The sequence below is a fragment of the Microcaecilia unicolor genome, chromosome 10, assembly GCF_901765095.1.
Source record: "Microcaecilia unicolor chromosome 10, aMicUni1.1, whole genome shotgun sequence".
Lineage (NCBI taxonomy): Eukaryota > Metazoa > Chordata > Amphibia > Gymnophiona > Siphonopidae > Microcaecilia > Microcaecilia unicolor.
The window spans coordinates 20444321-20470938 of NC_044040.1; the positions used below are offsets into that span (position 1 = coordinate 20444321).

At 41.1% G+C, this 26618-nt stretch overlaps 1 protein-coding gene and 1 long non-coding RNA gene across 2 annotated transcripts in view; one reads left to right on the forward strand and one right to left on the reverse strand.

Moving 5' to 3' along the window:
* The window catches only part of SND1 (staphylococcal nuclease and tudor domain containing 1), a 1412868-nt gene that overhangs the window by 1296366 nt on the left and 89884 nt on the right, over positions 1 to 26618 (forward strand). Inside the window, exon 20 of the mRNA XM_030217129.1 lies at positions 3721 to 3790. Within this exon, the coding sequence (XP_030072989.1) occupies positions 3721 to 3790 (70 nt within the window). The remainder of the gene's footprint in view (positions 1 to 3720; positions 3791 to 26618) is intronic.
* On the reverse strand, positions 231 to 25081 carry LOC115479279. Its single transcript, XR_003943641.1, has 3 exons — positions 24998 to 25081; positions 17795 to 17800; positions 231 to 241 (listed from the first exon to the last, which is right to left on the reverse strand). It is a non-coding gene; the product is annotated as an uncharacterized LOC115479279 (long non-coding RNA).

A 26618-nucleotide genomic window follows, 5' to 3' on the forward strand; every position in this document is an offset into this window, starting at 1 on the left:
TCCATGAAGTTACATGGTAACTTAAAAAAAAAAGGAAAAAATATTCCTCATTCAATGCATAGTTTAAGGTCTGGAACTTGTTGTCGGAGTATGTGGTAAAGGTAGTTAATGTAGCTGTGTTTAAAAGAGGTTTGGACAAATTCCTGGAGGAAAAGTCCATAAAACATTAAAGTAAACATAGGGAAAGCCACTGATTATCCCTAGGGGTCATAGGATGGAATCTTGCTTCTTTCGTAGGATTCTGCCAGGTACTTCTGACCTGAAGTGGCCACTGTTAGAAACAAAATACCGGGCTAGATGAACCTTTGATCTGACTCAGTAGGGCAATTCTTATGTTTTTTTTTGTCAATTTGTGAACCAGCTGCTCCATGAAGCAGTCATTTATTAAATCTAGAAAGTTCACCTCCCTAGCATTTCCTGATGTGACATTTATCCAGCCAATACTGGGGTAATTCAAATCACCAATTATTATAATGTTGCCATTTGTTTGCTTGCCTAATTTCTGTTAACGTTGCATCGTCTGTTCATCCTGGCTGAGCAGATGGTAGTATACCCCTACCTCTGTTCTTGTTCCCTTAACACATGGAGTTTCTAACCATAAAGATTCCACGTAGCAATATGTTTCCTGCAAATGTTCTATTTGACTCAATGTCCTGTTTAACATATGGTGCCAATCCAATCCTCCTAAAGTTTGATCCACTTTGTCATTGCAATATAGTTTGTACCCTGGTATCATTGTGTCCCATTGATTATCCTCCTACCAGGTCTCTGAGATCCCTATTATATCTGTCTTTATTTAGTGTTATGTACTTCTAACTCTTCTAACTTAAGCTTTGGACTTCTACGATTTGTATACAGACATTTTAAAATATGTATTGTTTGTTTTTTTATTTTCTATACCCTACTTAGTAGTTGATGGGGCTCATTTGGAATTTTTAATCTGTCTGCTCTTCTCTTAAAGGCATCTAGCTTTCTTTTGCCTTTATTGCAACCTCTGCATCACAATTTCCCCTTTTTTTAAATATTATTCTTCGAAGATACTTTACTTCCCTGTTTCATCAATTCATCCAAGCATTGAGATCTCAGAGCTCTGCCTGCCTCTTGGGATGTACACATGGAATGGGGAGCATTACTGAGACAGTTACCTTGGAGATTCTGGATTTCAATTATGTACTTGAGAACCTAGATTTATCTTCTAGATCCTTCCTCTCACACTATCCTTTGTCATTGGTACCCACATGTACCATGACATCCAGCAACTCCCCAGCACTGTAAAATCTTATCTAGGTGATGTGTGAGTTCTGCCATATTTGTATCAGACAGGCAAGTGACTAAGCAAACCTATTTTCATGCCTAATCATTGAGTCTGCAGTTAAAACAGCCATCCTAACCCCTCCCTCTTGGTCAGAAGCCCCTGGAGATGCATCCTTGGTATAAGAGGATATTGTATCCCCTAGAGGGCATGCCCTGGCTACAAGATTGCTTTCTGCCTCACCAAGATGAAGGTCTCCTTTCAGGTGACTTCTCCAAGGCAGCACAGGAGTGAGATTTCCCTACTGTGTCTCTCTAGGTGTCCTCTATATACTTGTTTGTTTGCCTCAGCTCCTTCAAGTCTTCTACTGTAGCCTTCAGAGATCAGACATCTCCGAGAGCCAGTTCTTTGCACTGAGAGCACCTGGTACAATCATTGGTACTTAGTCATCTGGACTATTGTAACTCACTCTACGCCGGCTGCAAAGAGCAAATACTCAAAAACCTCCAGACAGCCCAGAACACGGCAGCCAGACTTATATTCGGCAAACCAAAATACAAAAGCGCAAAACCCCTACACGAAAAACTACACTGGCTCCCACTCAAAGAACGTATCACGTTCAAACTCTGTACCTTGGTCCATAAAATCATCCATGGTGACGCCCCAGCTTACATGTCAGACCTAATAGAACTACCACCCAGAAACGCAAAACAATCCTCTCACACATTCCTCAATCTTCATCCTCCCAAGTGTAAAGGCTTGAAATACAAATGAATGCATGCATCAACCTTTTCCTATCCAAGCACACAGCTCTGGAAGGCGCTGCCACGCAACCTGAAAACGGTCTATGAAATGACCAATTTCTGCAAACTACTGAAAACGTATCTCTTCGACAAAATATATCACAAAGATCAACACGTGTAACTGTACATTCTTCAAAATATCCCGAAACGTTCTTTATGTTCCTTAATGTCTTTTGCTCGACAATTTCATGTATTTCACCATCATGTAACCAAAACTTTCTGTAAACCAATTGTATATTCTTCACTATTTCCAGTATCCACTATGAATTGTAAGCCACATTGAGCCTGCAAAGAGGTGGGATAATGTGGGAAACAAATGTAATAAAATAAATAAATAAACAATCTCTTACCAACTGAGTAATAATCATACCTGTGGCTCTCCGTGCAAAAGACCTTCTAGCTGCTGGACTGCTGTCAGCATCATAGTATTGGTGAGTTGTTTAGTTATTTAAAGTTGCTAAGTAAATAGGGATATCTAGACTAAAGGAAAGGGCCTTAAGATTATTTGGTATATTTTATGTTTTCATTTAGTGTATGTTTCTCACTCATTTATTTAGGGTGAAGCACTTGCTGATAAAAACAAAAATACCCTTTAATAACAAATTGCCCTCTTGTCCTCTTAACTGGAATAATTAAGAGGTGTTCTGGGGGTGGGTGGGAGTTGGGGGCGAAACAAGACTAAACTAAGATAAAAGAATTTTAGACCTTCCAACCTAGGGATGGGCAACCACAGTCCTCCAGGGCCACAATCCAGTCGGGGTTTCAAGATTTCCATAATGAATATGCGTGAGATTGATTTGCATGTACTGCAAATAGATCTCGTATATATTCCTTGTGGAAATCTTGAAACTGGTTTGTGGCCCTCAAGGACCATGGTTGCCTACCCCTGCTCTAATCAATCTAATGCCTTCCTTTTAATTTGTAAAGTAAGACCAAACAAATTGGCGCTTTAAACAAGTGAATAATTAATTTTGGCTTTTTAAAATGAAATTAAAACAAATTTTATCAGTAAACTTACAAGTTCCCTTCAACCCCAAACTTTTAACTCCCCAAATCTCCCATCAAAATAATGTTCACGTACCTAGAGAGTCTGCTTTTCTTAGCATTTCCGCAAGTGAAATTGGTCAGATTAGAAAAGGCTAATGTTTATCTGATCTTATGTATGTATTTACCCAAGTGGCAAACCCCACACCAATAGCACTGAAAAGGTACTGAAATAGCATTGATGTTCAGTAAGGTCATGAACTACTGGAAAGGCGCTGATGCACTAGAAAAGCTTACAGTTATGTGTTGGAAATTTTTATGCACTGAATGAATACAAACTTAACTTTATGAACATAAAACTTTCAAATGAATGTGTATAAGGTTTATTTACATGCATTAATCAAACTTTATATTACTTTCTAACATCAATAATATTTCCAAAAATCAGCCAAAAATCCAGAAATGATTGAAAAGGGAGCCAACTTTTTTTCCCGTACAAACCTGTACAGTATAATAGGCTAATGAAGTTCTGTTTTGTGGAAATGTTCAAGACTAGGGTTGTTCATTTTTTGCCGAACAAACACGACTGGTTCCAAGGATTTCTGAGAGCAGGATATGCAAGGAATGTCCAGAGCAGGCAGAAGGTCTTTATACAGCCTGATCTTTCTGTTCTCCCAACAGGTACAGAGCTCGAGTGGAGAAGATGGAATCCCCTGCCAAGGTTCATGTTTTCTACATAGATTATGGCAACGTAAGTATTGCCCTCTGAGGTCATTTCTTTACACAAGGTGTTGATGGGTGGGAACTTCTTTCTTGCCACCTTCAAAACTGCATGAGCCTTGAGAAACTGAAATAATTACAGATCCCACTGTGAGATCTTCCCAAAACTATCCCGCAACCCTCATAACTAGTAGTAGTTTCAGGATATCCACAATGAACATGTCTAAAATCACGTACGTTGAATGCCCAGTATGTGCAAATCTATCTCATTCGTGTTTATTGTGGGTGTCTGGAAGACCTGACTGCCTGTGGACTTGCCAAGACAGATGTGAGAAACACTGTCTTAGTTATAGGAAAACACAATTCTTTTGAACCTTCTGCTCCTTTGGGCTCATTTTGAGCCCGCTTCTGTTGGGCCATGGTGCCATGAGCCTTCATTCGCTTCTATTTCCTTGCTTAGTAAACCTCCAGCTCTCTCTGGAATCTAGGACACCCTGTAGCTGGCCAGTAGGTGTCATCATTCAACGATGGCTGAGAATTCCTTTCCCTATGTGTGAGAGCATCATCTCTGTAGTATTCCCAGATGACCTAGGGATCAGAAGCCACGTGTTTCACACAACACTGACACCGGGCTACCGGGAGGGGCAATGTTTGGTTTTGCGAAGCCAGTTTGTTCACTGACAGTACCATCCTTTGGATCAGTACCAGGGAAGATGACAAAGAAACAGGGTCTCAGTTAGCTCAAGATTGCATTCATTGAACTTATGATGTCTTGCTACCTAATTCACTGTTTGCAGCATTATTATGCATCAGTAATCACTGTTTCTGTTGCGACTAGCAGCAATTGGTCAGATTTTCTTTAATTAGATGGGCAAGGTCAGTCTAATGTTACACAGAAACATTTGAATTCCTTCCAAGTTCACAAACGAAGCAAGAAAAAAATTATAAACCTGTACTTTGTTTTTGTCTGATGCCAAAGCACCTGCATCATTTTGTCTCTTCTGCAGCCCATACACACTGATTTCATCTGTGCATCGCTTTTTGAAGAATTGTTTGATTGGGAATGTGAGCTTTGTTGTTGCTGTAACTGTTTGTGTTCCATGCATCCATTTAGACGCATATTATTTGGGTTGTAAAATGACATTGAGAATGTTCAGATTCCTTTGCATCTCTGTTTTCTTTCTGCATCTCTACGGTCAGCACCAAATAATTCTGAGATTCAGAAGACCTCGATTCCTAACCCAGTCTCTACTTCTGCATTGGAGGCCACACCCACAGCACTAAAAGTGGTAGGATCGTATTTCCACTGTCACTCAATGATGACGCCTATTGACTGCTCTTTGGTTGCATGCACAGTGAGATCCTAGAAGGAACCTTGCTCTCTGGCCTAAATAAAACAAGGACTGTTAAGCAACAACTGGGTTAGGAAAAGTTATAAAAATAGAGGGAAAGGCTCAGATAGTCACAAATATACTGGTTCCGATTGAGCTGGAATCCCAAATGAGCAGGCCAAAAAAAAATCTCCAGAACACGGCAGAGATGGTTCTTATTATTAACATTTGTATAGCGCTACCAGACGCACGCAGCACTGAACATCCAACATAGAGAGAGACAGTCCCTGCTCAAAAGAGCTTACAATCTAAAAAATAAGACAGACAGACAAAACAATTAAGGACAAGGGAAGTACTGGGTGAGGAGGAACAAGGGGAGGGCAAATTGAGTAGTGGCTACGAGTCAAAAGCAGTGGTTCTTACATAGAATTGTATTTCTGTATGGTAAAATAATAGGAAACAATAAATTACTTTAAACCATGTAACTGCTTTTTGCATTCTTTGTACCTCTTCTGTACACATTCTGTGGGACTCTTTCAGGCATTGCTTGAGTCCGTTTTCCTTTTTTTGTATGTGTGGACAGTGCTGGACTAAGTGGTTTCTAATCATCTTCATATTAACCTTCTATTGCCTGAGTTAGACTCCCAACATATATCCAACAATCGTAAGCGATGGTAGCTTTAGTTATATGAGACACTGTTCTAAAGGGAGTGAACTAATGTCAGCAGCCTGTTTTGTTGGACTGTCGATAATAGGGGGGTATTCGAAAGCAGTTATGCAGTCTGTATTGGGTCTGGGTGCATAAGTACATTTTTAAAAATGTCCCAGGCACTTAACAATGTTTGGCCATTCAAGTAGTTACATTACCAAAAGATATATGATTTAAGTGTCATGGGCTGAAGGCAGGGTCAGAAGTTCTCGTCTTCTGTGTTCAGACCGAAGGCTGAATATCATCTCTATCTGTAAAATTGCATAGAGATAATTGTCCATATTAAGTTTTCCCAGCATTTTAAGCTTTAAGACTTATTCAGAGCTTGCTGAAAATATGGATAATTAATCCATATATTTTTTTGTGATCTGAGCTAGATTACTACTACTACTACTTGACATTTCTAAAGCGCTACTAGGGTTACGCAGCGCTGTACAATTTAACATAGAAGGACAGTCCCTGCTCAAAGGAGCTTACAATCTAAAGGACAAATGTACAGTCAGTCAAAATAGGGGCAGTCTACATTTCCTGAAAGGTATAAAGGTTAGGTGCCGAAAGCAACATTGAAGAGGTGGGCTTTGAGCAAGGATTTGAAGATGGGTAGGGAGGGGGCTTGGCGTAAGGGCTCAGGAAGTTGATTCCAAGCATAGGGTGAGGCGAGGCAGAATGAGCGGAGCCTGGAGTTGGATTGATTGATTCTATTATTATTGTTTAGATTGATTCTATTATTGTAATAACAAAATGCAATTTAGACTTCTGGACCATTACTCTGTGCAGATATCGTGCGTGGATTATCCTGGCCTTCATAAGCCATAAGGGGGAAGTTTGCATTGTGTTCCTGTCCTGATTATAGAATTATGCATACCCAGCCAGAAAACGTCTAGAACCACATGTAGCTTGTTGGCCTACACTCCAACTTCTGGGACAGCACTCGTTCCCGGAAACAACCTACCCCCCCCCCCCCCCCCCCCCCCGTATTAATCCTTAAGAATTTTTTTTTTCCACAAAAACAATGTAGATCCTAAAACAATAGTTGGGTGTAAACGATACGGTTGAAAAATGCTTTAAAAGGCAAGTCACTGGAGCAATTAATGTCCCTTTGTAAGCAGTGTCCTCCACTTGTAACTGAAGATTTTTTTCTAGGGAAGAAATGCATAGATGGAAGCTCAATTTTTATTTAACCCAAAACAGACTTTTGTTTCTGTCTCTGAACTGAGACTGTGACAGTAGAGGATGAGAGGCTCCAGACACTTGTGTTGCATCAGACAGCATGCACTTGCTTCCCTTAAAGTACTCAGCTCTCTTATGTTCTTCCAGTAACCTGTTGTACTTAAAAACTGCTCTTCAGACTGCCAAAGAGGAAAACTGAAAAGCAATGCAGAGCAACATCTAAAATGAGGCATATTTTCAAAGCACTTAGCCTTCCAAAGTTCCATAGAAACCTATGGAACTTTGGAAGGCTAAGTGCTTTGAAAATATGTAGTGTCTACTCATGGAACTTACAGCATTAAATAATCTTATGTCAAACCATCTAGTCTGTGATTTCCTGCAGTAAACTATAAAGAAATAAAGACCCAGTGTGCGGCGGTGGCGCAGAAAACAAACAGGATGCTAGTACTTGACGGATGTAAAATAAGACCAAAAATAATAATATGCCTACTGTATGGTGTGACCTCACCCTGAGTATTTTGTTCAATTCTTGTCGCCGTATCTCAAAAAAGATATAGCAGAATTAGAAAAGGTTCAAAGAAGAGCGACCAAAATGATAGAGGGGATGGAACGTCTCCCATATGAGGAAAGGCTAAAGAGGTTAGGGATGTTCAGCTTGGAAAAAAGATGATTGAGGTCTACAAATCCTGAGTGGTGTGGAGCAGGTGGAGGTGAATTGATTTTTCACTCATTCAAGAAGTACAAGAACCAGGAGACACTCAATGAAATTTCATGGAAATACTTTTAATATAAATAGGAGGAAATATTTTTTCAGTCAAAGAATTGTTAAGCTCTGGAACTCGTTGCCAGAGGATGTGGTAACAGCAGTTAATGTATCTGGTTTTAAAAAAGGTTAAGACAAGTTCCTGGAGAAGTCCATAGTCTATTTTGGGGATAATTATGCTTAAACGCTGTGTGGATGATGATGGTAAAATCCTTTCCTTTCCACGGCAACGGCAAACATGTCAAGTCTTACCAACAGCAAGATTTGCTTCGATGCAGCTGCAACACTATCTTTTATCAATCCCTGCTGCGACACTTGCGGAAGAACTAATGGAGCCTTTGGCAGAAACGTTTTTGTTAAATAGAGCTACTACTGCTAGAGTGTCCTTTTATTATAAAATTTTGAGAGCAGATTTGCCTTCATTGGACTTTCATAAGGGGGCGGCTACTTAGACTGCAGGTTTGGGCTGTGAGATTCGAGCAGAGGTCCTGCAAAAATTGATTTGCAAACCTCTAGTCGGGCTTACCTCTATGCTACATCATGAACAGCAATATACATTTTTACTTAGGCGTATATCTCTCCTAAGTGAGCCTTTCGGATGGGTATTGCACGCCATAGTCAATATCCTAAATGTTTGGAATCAGAGGCCACTTTTGGACACATGTTCTGGTCTTGCAGACTTATTGTACAATTTTGAACTGTTCTTCAATCAAAGGTGTAGTCTATATTTAAATTTCGTTTGACTTTGTAACCTCAGATTTATTTATTTATTTATTTATTTGATGATTATGGTGGTCTTTCTTTTCAGCCCAACAAAACACAGAGTACTTTGTTGCATTATTTGTTTTTGCTAGCCCACCTTGTCGATCTTCTTCAGTGGTTAAAAGCAAATCCACCAAATAGAATCCAACAGTATTTGCTTTCATGATTTTGGGGTGCCATAAAGCAGAATGGGATCACCCTGGTTGTTGGAGACGGTTTCAACACATTTGGAAACTATTTTGGATTGTTCTGTTTGGATGCTAAATTGTTGAAAAGTAATTGCACTCATTCTGTAAACTTAGATTTCTAGACTGGATTACTTGGTATTGGGTAGGGATAGTGGTGTGGGGGTTTGGGGATGGGGGTTTATTGTAAAATGTACCATTGTTATCCATTGGATTCTTGAGCAGATCTTTAATTAAAAAAGAAAAGAAACCTTGCCACAAGAAAACATTGTATCGTATACCACAACTGATGTATCATAAGTGGTTTCATATTGAAGTTTGTACTGTCTTCCAGTGTCAGGTTTGGTCCACTTACTGTGTACCATAGTGGCCTTACAAAAATTCCAATTAATACAAACTGAATGTCCATTTCATGACTAACTGGCGATGTGGATAAGTAAAAGTGAACCAACTAGTCACAGATATTTCTTCCCCTGGTAAACGCTGTACATGGTCCAGATGAGGAGTGGAGGAGTGGCCTAGTGGTTAGGGTGGTGGACTTTGGTCCTGGGGAACTGAGTTGGATTCCCACTTCAGGCACAGGCAGCTCCTTGTGACTCTGGGCAAGTCACTTAACCCTCCATTGCCCCATGTAAGCCGCATTGAGCCTGCCATGAGTGGGAAAGCGCAGGGTACAAATGTAACAAAAATAAAATAGATACTATTGGAGATTCTACATGGAATGTTGCTATTCCACTAGCAACATTCCATGTAGAAGGCTGCGCAGGCTTCTGTTTCTGTGAGTCTGGTGTCCTGCACGTACGTGCAGGACGTCAGTCTCACAGAAGCAGAAGCCTGCGCGGCCACATTGGTGATCTGCAAGGGCCGACTTCTACATGGAATGTTGCTAGTGGAATAGCAACATTCCATGTAGAATCTCAAATAGTAGCAACAGTGGAGGAGTGGCCTAGTGGTTAGGGTGGTGGACTTTGGTCCTGAGGAACTGAGTTTGATTCCCACTTCAGGCACAGGCAGCTCCTTGTGACTCTGGGCAAGTCACTTAACCCTCCATTGCCCCATGTAAGCCGCATTGAGCCTGCCATGAGTGGGAAAGTGCAGGGTACAAATGTAACAAAAAAAAAATATTGCATGAGAAGCCAAAATATGCTATTGTTTGTTCAAAATGGAAGCAATTTGAAGAGCCAAATTGGAATGTCCAATTTTCTTGCTCATAGTCTTCCAATCAGAGGGTTCAATTGGCAAAAATATTATGTAGGTAAACCGAACAAATACAAGGAAGATATTCTATTTCACATAACCTCTAGACGAGAATCTTAGCTTGTCTTTTAAAATCATCCAAAGTAAGCTTAACATGGTGGGGCAGACTAGAGTCAATCAAAATGGTTATAGCTTCCCAAATAGTATATGTAGTTCAAATGCTGCCTTTACCATTTCCTATCTTTTTATAAAGTGATAGACAAGATATTGTCATCTTACTTACGGATGTCTAAACTCAAGAGACCTAGAAAATTAGATGGTGTGGATTTCCCTGACTTTGCCTCATATGCTTAAGCAGCAATTCTTGGAGCCAATAGCTGGTGGATGCAAGACACTAATTCAGATGATGCTCCATATTGGCTCTCTGTAGGAAAAATGATGGCTCAACCTTTCAAGTTGTTATTCTTTATTGGATCTACTAACGTCACTTTTTCATAGATGAACCAGTTATATCTGGTACACTAAAAACAATTGGATTGTTGGCCTCCACATTATCATCATCAATACATGAAACTGTACATGGTCCTGGGAGAAATCCTACTCTTATAATTGGAAAATCATCAATATTTTGGCCTGATTGGGTGACAGCGGGCATATGGACATTAAAGGATTTATTGAACTTAAGTTGTTCTAAAACATTTAATACTTTTTCAAAACTGAAATTCATATATAATTTGTCTGACAATTTATCAAATACTTGCAACGTACATGCATCATCAAAAAGCATTATAATTCTTTACTAAGTAATCTAGTTAACACGCTTACTTCAGAATTACAATTGACTTGATCTGCGATCAATATAATTGCTCATGCTGCTTTCAAAATATATAAGCATCTTTTGTCTTATTATAAAACGGCCTTAACTATTCAATCTATATGGGAAAAAGAATTGAATTATTTTCTAACACCAGTCAAATGGAAGTATCTCTGGAAGAGAAGTAACAGATCTTTAGGATCAGCTTCTATCTTGCTATCTTTATATTTTGATATCCATAAAGCAATATGGACACCTATAAAAGGTAAAGCTGCAACAAGGTCGTCATCATCAACTTTGTGCTGAAGGTGTCATGCCCAGGTTGAAACTCTTCAGCATATGTCTTATACAACCTTTTTGGATGGAAACATGGACTTTGATACAACAGATATTTCGTATTAATATTCCTCGTGCATTTCATATTACAGTATTTCAATCATCGGTTTTAACTGTTTCCCTTTCAGAGATTCATCAGACTCTATTTGATATACTACTAACGTTAGCATTTAAGACTGTTCTTTTTCACTGGAAATCCATCTTTACCTTCTCCCTGTTTCACTGGTGGAATTATGTTTGCAATATTCTACAATTTGAAAGAAGGATGGCGGAGAAGCGTAATCTGGTTTTGTGACAAATGGTCCTTATTGTTGGACATCTTTGCTAATATTAACACATTCCATCATTGAATTCTCTTTCTCTATTTGCTTTTGTACAAGTTTGACGTAGACTATTGTCTTCTCCAGCCTGATCATTGTTGCTTTTTTTTCCTCAGGTCATTGCGTTTTGTATATTACGTTCTCATACCATTGTTCTATTATGCAATTGCTGATCTTTTATTATCAATAAAACTTATTTCCTAAAATCTTCCAAAGAACAAATAGCTGAGATGACAGCTGTCATATTGCAAAACATTTTCTCTCTATTGATAGTCGACTAAAGGTAGTGTGCAATCTTCCTTGATTTTTCTTTACCAAAACATCAAAAAAAAAAGACACATGATGTCAATCAGTAGTCAGAGGAAACTCAAATGTTGGCCTAGCATGTTAAGCTACTGAACAAATACAAGCATATGACTATAATCAGATTTCCAAATAAAATAGACATCATCTGTGAACCAATACCACCAAATCACAAAGTGGTACCAAGAGGATGAATATAAAACTTTTTCCTCAAATTGTCCACCCTAGGGGAGCCATCACTGTTCTGTATCTGAAGAAATAAATTGACCACCAAAAAGATAATAATTTATCACACAATACCAAGGTGGCGAAAGACATCAAACATGAAGTGAAAATCTGGGCTGGAGGCATTCATGCATTTAAAGTGTCTTCCAAAATAGCAAGGGCAGATTCTTGAGGTATGTTGATATATAAATCCTCTCTTCTTTAGGATCATCCTCACCCTTCCTGGTCCCTAGAGCACATGAGGGAAGAGGGTAGCAACAGAGGGACTGGATTAGGGAGCAGGGTAGCTGTAACCCATTATGCTCCAGGCTCAACCCCTTCCCTCATCTTCCCTGCAGGCTGGGACTGGAGCAGAATATTCCTAGCGTTTTGGCTCTGGAAGCTGAAAAAAACATGGGGGAACTGCATTTTTGGCTGCCCCCAACTAAGCATTGTCTGTACCACAGCAGTCGAATCTACTTTCATTTATCCTTAAAAGGGTAAATGGAGAATTTTCATAAGAAAAATAAACAGACATACTGAAGTCATTGAACAGAAACATATATAGAACCTCAAAGTAATTCTGTGCAAAATGTACTTTGAGATTCTGAAGGTGGAAAAGGGAGAAGGTTGCCAGTGACACTAGATGGAGAGGTAAGGGGGGCTACTTGAATTCTAAGTTAGTGAAGGGAGGTAATTTGTTTGAAATCCTGAAATTTGGAGATGGTAATAGCATTACTCCAACCCCATGAGACTGGAGGAGCAGGAGTAGAATTACCATATCCTCTTAAGACTGGAGACGTGAGGATCACAATTACCCACCACCCCAAGCTTGGAGGGGACGAGTGAGTGTTCCTGCCCTCCACCTCCGTGTTTGGTAGTATTGAGAAAAATTACTGGAGATTGGGAGCTGTTACTAAAGATGCTGAACTTGGGAGTTATTGCCAAAGATGCTGACCTTGAAGGGGCTGGGGACAGCATTATCCAACCCCCTGAAATTGGAAGAGTTGGACATTTAGAAGAGTGGCACAGCTAATACTACCTGACACCTTGATGTGTAGAAAACAGAAAGGGGTTAGGAGGAGGTGGGAATAGTATTACCCAGCCAGCTGAAGTTGGAAAGTGAAGAGGAGGTAGGTAGTACATCAGCCCAAAGGTGTTTTGAAAGAGCAAAAGGGTGGGGGGTGTATCTGACAACACCTGTTTTAGAGGAATGATGGAAGTAATCCTGACACCTTGGGAAGCATTATGCCACCTTCTCTGAGGTTGGAAGCCTGGGGATGTATGATCTGATGCCAAGAGATTTGGAGATATGATGGAGGAGAGTTACCTGATGCCTTGAAAATTTGTAGAGTAGCTGAACTGTTAGAATATTATCTGAACCTAGGCATTTGAAAGGCAGTAGTATCTAAGACCCTGAAGATGGAGTATGCAAGGAGAAGTATTTCCTGACATGCTGTGTTCTGGGGGAGTAGAAAGGAAGAGAGTATTACTTGAAACCATGAGATTTAGAGAGCTGATAGGGAAAGTACCAAAGTATTCATAGAAGCAGACATCCTCTCTTGTCTATAGCTAGCAAAGGCCGTAGAAATAGTACACTTAGGGGTCGACATTCAGGTGGCAATACTCAACGTTTTCATGACTGCCGCTGGCTTTATGCCTGGAAATTCAGTACCTAGCCATATCCGAGCTTTGGCAATGAATATCTGGATTTGCTGAGCCAGCTAAAGCATTGACGGTTAGGTGCAGTATTCAGCATTTAACTGGCTATGGGCCACTTAGTAAAAATAGGACTCTCTATTATGCAGTACTATGTATGCTGTTACCTTGGCCGGTTAAGTGCTGGATTTTGGTACTTAACTGGCTAAGTGCTGACTACGCCCCTGGAATGCCCCCAGAATAGCCAGTTTTGAGAGAGACACTAACCGGACGTTTTCTGTGCCACTAACTGGTTAATTGCTGCTGAAAATGACCAGTTAGCCCAAAGAGGCAAGTTAACCCACCAGGACTGACCAATAGGATCTGATATGCATCCACCTGATACAATGGGACATTTTCCTGCAGTTACACTTGTTTTTAGTGAGTTTTTGTTTCCATGCCCACCCCCCTCCAGTTCATTCTTCTGACTGCATCTGTGGCAGAAACATTTTCTACACAGCAGGACTGTCTGTGTGTAACAGACCTACCTTGAGGCAAACAGCTTGCTGATTTGTAAACTTTTCATCTCTCTGCTGTCATCTGGAAAAGTGAGTGTACTACAGCTACAGACACACAGAGTCTAGGGGCTTGCTGCACCTGAGGATACCAGAGTAAAAGACCCCTGTCAACTAGGACACTAATAATTAAAAGTTTTCTGCAGCTTTCTTATCACAGGATTGCAAAAACATTCTCATCTTCGTCATAGTCCTGCTCTGTGGAAATTTAAATGAGGGATCTGCAGAGATTGACTATAAGCCAGTCAATCTCATCCTTTGCACACTGCCCATTAATAGGAGAATATCTTTATTCCATGACATTATACTATACTGGGTTCTACCAATACATCTCGGCCATGACCCACAGCACTTTTGTTATTCCGCTCCCCAGATCAAGACCTACAGATCTCTGGATGGCTCTCATAAGTACATAAGCATCGCCATGCCAGGACAGCCCAAGGGTCCATCGAGCCCAACACCCTGACTCTGACAGTGGCCAAAAGAACAAAATATTTGTCCCGCTCATCCCAGAAATAGTGGATTTTTCCCATATCCATTCAATAACATTTTATGGCTTTTTCCTCCAGGAAGCCGTCCAACCCTTTTTTAAATTCTGCTAAGTCAACCGCCTTAACCACTTTTTCCGACAATGAATTCCAGAGTCTAACTACGCATTGAGTGAAGAAAAAGTTCCTCCGATTCATTCTAAATTTACTACACTGCAGCGTCAGCGCATGCCCCCTTGCCCTAGTATTTTTGGAAAGCGTAAACGGATGCTCCACATCGACCCTTTCCATTCCACTCATTATCTTATAGACCTCTATCATATCTCCCCTCTCAGTTCTAATATAGTTAATACTGTAGATAAGGACATGCATTGCAAAAATTTTATTTTCATTTTTTGTTCATTTTGGGCTTTTTTTTACTCCAATTCCCATTTTTTTTGTTTCACACATTCATTTTAATAAAATATATATAATCCACTTTAAAACGTTACCCCCTCCCCCCCCCCCCCCCACTCTGTTTACAAAGCCTTGCAGCAATGCCGACACAACCCATTCAAAGTGAATGGGCTGTGTCAGCATTAGCATGGCTATGTAAACGGGGTTTAATGTGTAGGAATCAGCCATACACAAGTTAAATTGATTTGCACACACTTTAAAAACTTTAATGAACCTAATGCATGATAACATATGCATATCCCTAGTAGATGATACTGCTTGTACATATTATTTTTGTATCTGTGGTAATATGTTAAATTTATGTTAAGATTGATTTTATTATTATTATTTATTACATTTGCACCCCGTGTTTTCCCACTCCAAGCAGGTTCAATGCGGCTTACATAGTAATAGAGATTACAGAGTACTGATAGAGAAAAATAAGTCAAGTATAACAGAATAATGAAAGAGATAGGTAGGTAGAGGTGAGCAAGGGAGAAGGGAGGTAATAGCAAGGGGTAGGTGAGCACAGGAGAAGGGGTAGTGGAGGGAGAGGGGAAATGGGACATGGGATAAGCATAGGGAAATATGGTGGGGGGGGGGGTGTAATCTGGGTGATTGTCGTTGCTCCTGGATGTGTGTTGGGTAGATGGGTTCATAAAGTTAGCTTGGATTATTTGGATAGGCTTGTTTGAATAGATGAGTTTTTAGTGATTTCCGGGTAGGGCATTCCAGAGTTGGCTGCCTAAGATGGAGAAGTTGGATCCATACTTGAATCCTTTACAATTGGAGTAATGTAGGTTGAGGTAAGTTCGTGAAGTATCAGACATGTTTCTGGTTGGAAGGTCAATCAAATTGAGCATATAGCCTGGAGATTCACCGTGGATAATCTTGTGGATTAATGTGTGGATCTTAAAGTTGATTCGTTCTCTAATAGGGAGCCAGTTTTTCACGAAGAGATGTTGCGCTCTCAAATCGTGACTTGCCGAAAATAAGTCTTTCTGTGTGTTCTTTTGGAAACCACCTAGAATCGTGAGATAGAGTAATCTCTAAAATTTTTAAATAAATACCCCGTCCAGTCTGTCCAATTAGTCTGTCAGCAATGCCAAAGATACTTCCCAGCTATCTGCCCCTGGGTGCAAAACCCTGCAAAATTTCTTATCTAGGGCATCGTTTTTGTCTGCCTCGTTGTACTTCATCATAGAGATGACAGGAAGAGATCCCTTGTTATTTGCCTCTCTCATCTGTAACCATACAGATCTGTAATAATCTAAATAACCTGCAAATCTAGTTTAGTTATTACCCCTAATTGAGCTTCCCGAGCCTTCTGTATAGCCTTCCCCAGACCCAACTGCATAAGTGCTTATTTTTTTTCCAGTAGATCTTCTAGTAATTACTATACTTGCAGCCCAAGAAAGATTCAGCCGCTAGCTTTATTCTGTCATTACAGCCTGATTTCACTGCTGGTTAAAATGCAGGAAAACCAAGCAATGTGGTAAAGAAGAAAAGCACCAGAATGACACTGATTATAGAGGTGTCAGTTTCAGGTGATTGTTCTGTGAATCAAGTAGAGAGGGAAAAGATCCTTAAATATCAAGAAATGTAGTCAGAGACCATGAAGATGTGGCAGAAAGAGAACAAATATTTCTGATTATATCGGGAATCACATCATTTTCAAGCACATCTGGATACGTTGCTATTTACATGTACATCTAATGAAGTCTAGAAGTGAACTCTCATTGGCATGATGTAAGTATATGGCAAGTGTTGCAATAAATTTGAGAGACTGAGAGCATATTCCATATACCCTGACTTAGGAGTGAGGTTCATTTCTGTCATAGCGAGTGCAAAACAGGCTCCCTGCTTTGTGAATCCTCTAGTAACCTTCACTTCCATTATTACTACTATGTGTTTCTCTAGCGCTACTAGACATACACGAAGCTATATGCAGACACACAAGAGACAATCAACAGAGCTTAAAATATATCTAATACATACAAATAGGACAAACAAACCTTTTATTTTGGAAAATGAGTTAAAACAAAAGCTTTATTGAGCAGGCACTGTCCATGGTGCTGAACCATAGTTATGATTCCCAAGTAGAATAATAATAATAAATTCTGAGTGAGCACGGAGGTCATATTCATCTGGGTTGCCAGGCAGGGAGTAAAAATAGAAGTTAAACTGACCCTTTACAGGGAATTCTTTCATAAAAAGAAACGTATGCTGATGTCAGTCTCTGACTGCTTTTCTATAAGTAGATGGATTTTGTTGAAATATGGTGGGGCATGCTTGCTGAACCTTGCCTGAGAAATAAGTCAGTGGCACTAGTGGTTACTATGTACTGTAGTAGTTGCTTGTTACTGGTCTTCAGGATTAGCATAAAGCAGACACTACCTCTTGACCCATTTGCATTATCTGCTCTGTTTACCCTTCAGCTGTGCTTTTAAGGCATTTCTGTTGAGTTTCTGCAACTTGTCTATTAACTGTTTTTTGTCTAATAACTGTTCACCTGGGCACTGCATTTGAAAACTGTAAAAATTCTGATATTATAGCTTTTAATTCTTTAAGGTGTGGAGTGGAGGAGTAGCCTAGTGGTTAGTGCAGTGGACTTTGATCCTGGGGAACTGAGTTCAATTCCCACTGCAGCTCCTTGTGACTCTGGGTAAGTCATTTAATCCCCCATTGCCCCTGGTATAGTGGAGGAGTGGCCCAGTGGTTAGGGTGGTGGACTCTGGTCCTGGGGAACTGAGTTGGATTCCCACTTCAGGCACAGGCAGCTCCTTGTGACCCTGGGCAAGTCACTTAACCCTCCATTGCCCCAGGTACAAATAAGTACCTGTATATGTAAGCCGCATTGAGCCTGCCATGAGTGGGAAAGCGCAGGGTACAAATATAACAAAAAATAAAATAAGTACCTGAATATATGTAAACCACTTGGAATGTAGTTGCAAAAACCTCAGAAAGGCGGTATATAAAGTCCCATTTCCCCCCTTCCCCCACTCTTGCCCACTCCACACCTAGTTTCTTCTAGGTAGGTTTGAACAGCATAGGTGTTGGCTAAACCTCTTGTAATAAGGAAGGGCCAGCATATAGTCTGTTGATTTCTGCCTTTGTGGTGAAACCTCACAGAAATGAGACATTCTTTGGCATTCCCTCTCCTCATGTCTGGCTAATCTTCACCTTTGAGCTGTGTTTTGGGGCATTTCTTTCCTCTAATCCTTGTCTACCCCTCAGCCGAAACAGCTGTGTAGTTAAGTGGTTTAATACAGCTTTGGAGATTAGGTTTCACAGCTAACATATTCAACAAATATTTGGTTGTGCAGAGCCACCAAGGCTTACCCAGGGGTTCAATCAGCTTTATCGTGTATGGAGCGCTTATCATTGGACTCTAGGAGTAACAAAAACAAAAAGAAGTTCCTCCATATCTGGTCATCAAGTATTAATACCTTATTCTTGCATGTTCATTCGGGTATTTTGAACACCTTGACCCTGTAAAGTTTGTATTTGTAGAAGTCTGTTGTAAGCTGTTGGTATATTATTTTGTTCTAATTGGTCACAGGGGAATGGGGTGGGTGGGGTAAAAACTTAGTTTTTAGCCACGGCTATTCTGTTCTGTGACTGTGTTAATTTTTTAATTTAAAAAAAACATATTTGCCATAAAAAACAGGGGTGTAGCCAGCCCTCCGATTTTGAAGTTGCTGGGGTTGGACTGGGGGAGGGGCAACATATTCTTCTCCCCACCCCCACCCCCATGCTAACCATGCATTTGCTGGCAGGAATGCGGGGGCCCCACAAGTTAAATAAACACAGTGCCTCCATTCCCCTCCTTCTCAGCTGCTTGTTTCCTACAGATGTTGGCGGTGCCGGGACTTCTCACACATTCTCAGAGCATGTGTGAGAAGTCCCAGCATTGGCAGCTGAAGGCACATTGCTGACGTCTGCAGGAAGGAAGTAGCTGAGAAAGGAGGGGAGTGGAGGCACTGTATTTAGCTGGTGGGGCCTCGGCATCCCTGCCAGCACAACTATAGTTAGTGCATGCATGCACTAGGAGGGGGTGAGGTGGAGAGAAGAATGCATTACCCTCCCCTGGGCACCCCCAAAATTAGAGTGCAAAGGTAAAGGGGTGGTGTAATTATAGAAGAGCCCCCCTCCCCCGTGGCTATGCCACAGGTAAAACACATGAAGAAACTCAGCAGAGAAGGATAGGCAAGGCTAAGAGTAGCAGAACAGTGGCACTTGGGAACATTACACCTGAGCATTGGATGTAGAGATTGAGAGAGCTGAAGTGGCAGGGTGAGACTGGTAACCATGTGTTAAGATCATTGCAAAAAACATGGCCCCTGCACACCCATGAAAGGAGGCATAGAAACTGTAGCCAGAGAATTCACTGCCAACAGACATTTATAGCTAGGATCGCAGAAGCGTCCTAATACTGAAGCACGGTAAAGTATAGTAGCTGGAGGGAGGCATTATTTATTTAGATTTTGCTCACACCTTTTTCAGTAGTAGCTCAAGGTGAGTTACATTCAGGTATATTTCTCTGTCCCAGGAGGGCTCACAATCCTAAGTTTGTACCTGAGGCAATGGAGGGTTAAGTGACTTGCCCAAGATCACAAGGAGCAGCAGTGGGATTTGAACCGGCCACCTCTGGATTGCAAGAGCAGACCGGTGCTCTAACCACTAGGCCACTCCTCCACTCAGCAACATTACATTTAGAATCTCAAATAGTAGCAACGTTCGATGTTCCACTGCACTAACCACTGGGCTACTCCTCCACTAGCAACATTCCATGTAGAAGCCAACATTCCATGTAGAAGCCTGCCCTTGCAGATCAGCAACACGTTTGCGCAGGCTTCTGTTTCTGTGAGTCTGATGTCCTGCACGTATGTGCAGGACGTCAGACTCACAGAAACAGAAGCCTGCGCAAACGCGTTGTTGATCTGCAAGGGCAGGCTTCTATATGGAATGTTGCTAGTGGAAGAGCAACATTCCATGTAGAATCTCAAATAGTAGCAACATTCCATGTAGAATCTTCAATATTTATTTAGATTTTGCTCACACCTTTTTCAGTAGTAGCTGAAGGTGAGTTACATTCAGGTACACTGAATATTTCTCTGTCCCAGGAGGGCTCACAATCCTAAGTTTGTACCTGAGGCAGTGGAGGATTAAGTGACTTGCCCAAGATCACAAGGAGCAGCAGTGGGATATGAACCGGCCACCTCTGGATTGCAAGACCGGCACTCTAACCACTAGGCCACTCCTCCACTTGAACAGTAGACCAGGTACCAGAGAAGTGACAATGAAAAGTACCTTGTCTCTTATTTGTCTACATAATGAAAGACATTCCATTGTGAAACCAATCAAACACTTACCACAACAATAGAACATATAGCCTACTTAATTAAATATATATGTTTACTGCTATATGGTTTTGTAGAAAAGAGTATCATACACATTCTTAGATATACAATCTGGGCATACACATTTCCACTGTACTCTTGGGGATCTGAATATTGCATACGGAAGTGGTGATATCTGTCAGCCATCATTTTGATGTTACGTATCATATTAAAGAACTTCCCACTCACGTAGCGATGTTTGCATAAATTACTTGATTCCATTTTTTTTTTACTATAAATAATCCAGATAAGCTTAGAATTCATTCTCTGTATATATGCAAAACTGCAAGCAGTTTATTGCTTACCATTGGGATTCCATAGCAACAGTGTCCTTAGGATAAACATATTGCTGTTAGTCATTAGATGAAGTGGCTGGAAGGTGGTGCATGTTCATCTATAGAATCGACTCAAATTTATCATTCTTCTCTTCTGATTGTCACCCATCGGTGAGAGCTCTGTGGGTGCTTCAACGGCCCCAAAGTTGAGCAAAGCCCATTGGTGTGTTCATGGAGAGGTAATTTGTGTTGATTTAGTACCCCCAGTCTTTCACAAAGGCAATCGGTATGTTGTGGGAGATATTCTTATGCTATCATCCCCAGTTATTTCGAAGAGTTGGTTCCCATGTTGTGGTCTAATCGGTTAGCAGTACGAACTAAAATCTCTCACTGGAGTAGTGTGCTGAAGGAAATCTACTGCTCGTCTTTACAGTAAACTATTTAAGTTCTGATGGAAGAGTGTAGGATCCTTTTCCTGTTTGCTCTTCCTTAAAAGTAGTTTTCTTCACTCATGTCCATCTAGCTGTCTTTAGGGTTCTACCGTGCATAATGCCTTTCCTTTTTCTCACCCATCTAGCTCTTAACAATAGTTAAAGGAGAGTGATGACACATAAATATTACCACGTGTCTTTGCCCCACATTGGCTCATTGGCAAGAAAGATATCTGCAGCTGTTAGAGCTCCCTTATCATAGTAACATAGTAGATGACGGCAGATAAAGACCTATATGGACCATCCAGTCTGCCCAACAAGATAAACTCATTACATAAGGTATGATGTAATGCTTCGTATGTATACCTGATCTTGATTTGTCCTTGACATTTTCAGGGCATAGACCATAGATGTCTGCCCAGCACTGTCCTTGTTCTAAAACTTTGGAAGTTGTCATTGAAGCCCCTGAAAAGCCCCACTCCAGCCCACCCAAATCTGTTTAGCCATGATCAGGGCACAGACCATAGAAGTCTGCCCAGCACTGGCCTTGTTGCTGAGGAGAAAGGTCACTGGTTAGGATAATCTACTCCTCTGTTCTATAGTGCAAGACGGCAACCTCCCAGGCTCCTCCTTATAGGCTCACATGCAGGCACTTTGTCTATAGGATGCCAAGTTAGGGAAAAAAAAAGGTTTTATAAAATTACCCCCTATGGATGAAGTGTGCTACACATAGAAAGGTCTCTTATAAAGGCCTATAATGTAAAAAAGGAGCCCGCACTTTTGCATGATCTGTATATGGGTGTTTTGGGGGCTGTAGTATTGGTGGAATAAAATGCATAGATTACATGTACGCATTTACACTTTCTTCTGAGCAGGTGTGAGAACTTGTACACTAGTATTTTATAAAATAACACAGTTATAGTACTATACCAATTAAATTACAGTAATCTTTACTATGGACCTTGTCAAATCGTGAAAGAGAAACGCTGACAATCTTCATCAGGTCAATATATTCAGCCTTTAGTATTCAGTGATCTTCTATTACAGGCATTATTCTTCAGTGTCAACAGTTGCAGTGCACATGAAAAAAATTCTCTACTTACCTTTTCCAATCTACATACCCAATCACTCGTTTGTCAATTTTATATATAATTTTATATATAAAAGACAAGAACCAATTCAAAACTATCGGAAGACATTTCATCTTTTCCAATCCACACATTCAGTCAGCTTCTTGATGTCTGGCTCCTATATGTAGAAAAACTGAGCAAATTCAGAAACGGAGACATTTCAACACGAATCCATGTTTCGCTCAACGCTGCATCATGGAAAGATCTATAAAAGAACTATGGGCACCTAAATATTACACTAGTATTTTGCATCAGAATCTGGGCCTCCAGATTTTACTATTGAATAGACTGACCACATGGCATCCGTGCACCTACAGCAAGGCACCTGCTTATCACATTGCCATCTATATGCAGATATCGCTCTTGCATATTTCATAGTAACATAGTAGATGACGGCAGAAAAAGACCTGCATGGTCCATCTAGTCTGCCCAAGATAAACTCATATGTGTACACCTTACCTTGATTTGTACCTGTCTTTTCCAGGGCACAGACCGTATAAGTCTGTCCAGCAGTATTTCCCGCCTCCCAACCACCAGTCCCGCCTCCCATCACCGGCTCTGGCACAGACCCCGTATAAGTCTGCCCTCCCCTATCCTAGCCTCTCAACCAACAACCCCTCTTCCCCCCGCCTCCCAATTTCAGCTAAGCCTCTGTGGATCCATTCCTTTTGCACAGGATTCCTTTATGCCTATCCCACGCATGTTTGAATTCCGTTACCGTTTTCATCTCCACCACCTCCCGCGGGAGGGCATTCCAAGGGTCTACCACCCTCTCCGTGAAAAAATACTTCCTGACATCTTTCCTTAGTCTGCCCCCTTCAATCTCATTTCATGTCCTCTCGTTCTACCGCCTTCCCATCTCCGGAAAAGATTCGTTTGCGGATTAATACCTTTCAAATATTTGAACCCTGTTCCTCCTTTCCTCCAGAGGAAAGTAGGGGTATCTTGAAAACCTACCTGGCTGGTTGTTCCCCAGGACAGGTTTGAAAACCAGCGTTTGTAGAAGATAAGGGATGGAGTTAAGTCTATTCTTGACCTTTGCTGGAATTCCCAGGCGCTGCTTAGGACAGTAAAACATGGGAGAAGCATTATCAGGTTACAAATGTTAGCTGAAACATGAAATACCAAAACAGAGTTACTAATGGATGCGGCTTCCTCTGTTGTTCATCATATACTGGCAGCACAAGCTTCTAGGGTTATATGTCTTTAATCATCTGATACAATGTGTGAATGTTATGACAGCTACCTAAATGTCAGGTGAGAAAAATAAACTGAATTTTATTTATCTTAATTATTTATAACTATACAGGTCTATGCCATCTTAGAGAACCTAAAAGGTTTTTTCATCTCTTTGTAAGACGTATTCTGCTGAAGTGCGCAAGTTAATTCATTTTTACTTTGTTTTATAAAGGCGTGAGATGATATTAGCATTATATAATCTCATTCCTGACATCCTTTTTACAAGTTGTTTTATACACTGTATAAATAAGGAAAAGTAATTAAGGGTTTGCCTCTTTGCAATGCGGTGGATAACATGTAGAGGAATCTAGCAAAGGTTACATAGTAACATAGTAAATGACGGCAGAGAAAGACCTGTATGGTCCGTCCAGTCTGCCCAACAAGGTAAACTCATATGTGATCAGGGCATAGACCATAGAAGTCCGCCCAGCACTAGCCCCGCCTCCCACCACCAGCTCTGCCACCCAATCTCCGCTAAGCTTCTGAGGATCCATTCCTTCTGAACAGGATTCCTTTATGTTTATCCCACGCATTTTTGAATTCCGTTACCGTTTACACCTCCACCACCTCCCGCGGGAGGGCATTCCAAGTATCCACCACACTCTCCGTGAAAAAATACTTCCTGACATTTTTCTTGAGTCTCCCCCCCCCCCCCCTTCGATCTCATTTCATGCCCTCTAGTTCTACCACCTTCCCATCTCCGGAAAAGGTTTGTTTGCGGATTAATACCTTTCAAATATTTGAATGTCTGTATCATATCACCCGTTTCTCCTTTCCTCCAGGGTATACATGTTCAGGTCAGCAAGTCTCTCCTCCTACGTCTTGTAACGCAAATCCCATACCATTTTTGTAGCTTTTCTTTGCACCACTTCAATTCTTTTTACATCCTTAGCAAGATATTCCTACAAAACTGAACACAATACTCCAGGTGGGGCCTCACCAACGACTTGTACAGGGGCATCAACACCTCCTTCTGCTGGTCACACCTCTCTCTATACAGCCTAGCAAACGTCTAGCTACGGCCACTGCCTTGTCACACTGTGTCGTCACTTTCAGATCCTCAGATACTATCATCCCAAGGTTGGAGAATGGTTTAGAATTTGGCAGCTAAGATTTAGTGCTAAAAATGTAAGGGAGTAGTACAATATAGGGGGTCAAGTACTTTTGTGCATGAAAGAAGAGTGGGACATGGGGGTGAGCATATCTGATTACAGTAAGGTGGCCAAACAGGTGTAAAAAAACAACATCAAAAGCCAGAAGGATTCTTGAATGCATAGGGACAAAAATGGCCAGCAGGAAAACAAAGGTGATAGTGCCTCTGTGTAAGTTTCTGGTGAGACCTCATTGAGAGTACTGTGCATGATTCTGGAGATTGCACCTTCAAAAAGTTATAAGCGGGATGGAGCTGGTGCACCCTACTAAAATGGTCTGTGGTCTTCCTCATAACGTCTATAGGGACAAACTTAAAGATCTTAATATGTATACTTTGGAAGGAAAGAGGGAGAGAGAGATGCGATACAGACTTAAATACACAGGAGGCGGGACTATTTCAGTTGAAAGGGAGCTCTGCAAGAAGGGGGCATAGGATGTAGATGAAAGGGGACAGACTCAGGAGTAATCTTACAAAATGCGCCTTCACAGAAAGGGTAGTGGATGTATGGAACAAAGACAGTGTCTGAATTCAAGAAAGCATGTTATAAGCACAGATGATTTCTAAATGAGAAGGGATAATAGAGATAAGTAAATGGTATGAATGGGCAGACTAGATCATGGTCTTTATCAGCAGGATAGGAATGATTTGATGAATTTTATTTATTTATTTATTTATTGCACTTGTATCCCACATTTTCCCACCTATTTACAGGCTCAATGTGGCTTACAAAGACCTGTTATGGCATCACCATTTCAGGGTACAGAAATACAATTGGAGTTACAAATATATTAAGAGTAACAAGGCCAACAAGTCGATCTAATCAAGCAATTGTGGAAAGAAGGCAGTTATAGTAAGGGCGGAGTGGTGAAATGTTGTGGTTAGTTATGGATTTTCGTGGTAGGCTTTGGTGAAGAGATAGGTTTTCAGCGATTTACGAAAGTTCGTTATTTCGTTAATTGTTTCAAGTGATTTGGAAGTGCATTCCACATCTGTGTGCTTATGTATGAAAAGCTGGACGCGTGAGTTAGTTTGTATTTTAATCCTCTGCAGCTGGGGAAGTGAAGATTGAGAAAGGTGCGGGCAGATCTTTTAGCATTTCTGGGTGGGAGGTCTACAAGGTCAAGCATGTAGGACGGGGCGTCTCCGTAAATAATTTTATGAACAATCATACAGATTTTGAACGGTTTGGAGTTTCTTAATAATCTGTTCTTTACAGTCTGCGTAAAGTGCATTGCAGTAGTCCAGGTGACTTAATACCATTGACTGTACCAGGTTTCGGAAAATGGCCCTGGCATGGTCTTATTTTCTTTGTTTCAATGTACATCTTGAGGCAGAATGACTAGGGCTTTGCCCCGGGCGCCATCGTCCAGTCTCTGCGGTGGGGTGGGTAGTGGAGTCTTGGCATTTCTGCAACGTTGCCACAGGATCTAATTCTGGTACACTGTTCAGGCCTGGCAAAGAACAGTGAACCCATCACCTGAACTGTAACTTTAGAAATGATAGCTGTGATGTGGTAAGGGGCCTTGAATTTCTTGAGATGCCATTTCAGTACTGGTCCCAAATATGCATGAATGCATGGCGGGGGACAGCGACCCACCTCCTGAGGTGCAGCTTCGGAGCAGATCAGCGTAATATGACATTGGGCCTCTGGATAGAGAGTTCAGCCAGAAGCTCCTGGGAAATGCCGATCATAATATGTATGCAGAGCGAGGTCTGGCATCCTGCCCAGCTTTCTCCCTGAATGGAAAGGGAGCACGGAGGAGTTCGCAGCACGGTCACAAGAGCCTTTCCTGGAATGCAGCAGTTACTAAATGTTGCTTCACGTGCCCTGTGGATTCTGGCACAAGAGGGGTGATTAGTAGTTGAAGTATTAGCTTTCCTCCTCCTTTAGAACAATTAGGAGAGAACCCTGCTGCTTTCTCTTAATATTTATTCCCTGAAGAATCATAGATGGAGATGTATCATCAAGTTGCGAGGGAAAGTGTCGCAGTGACTCACT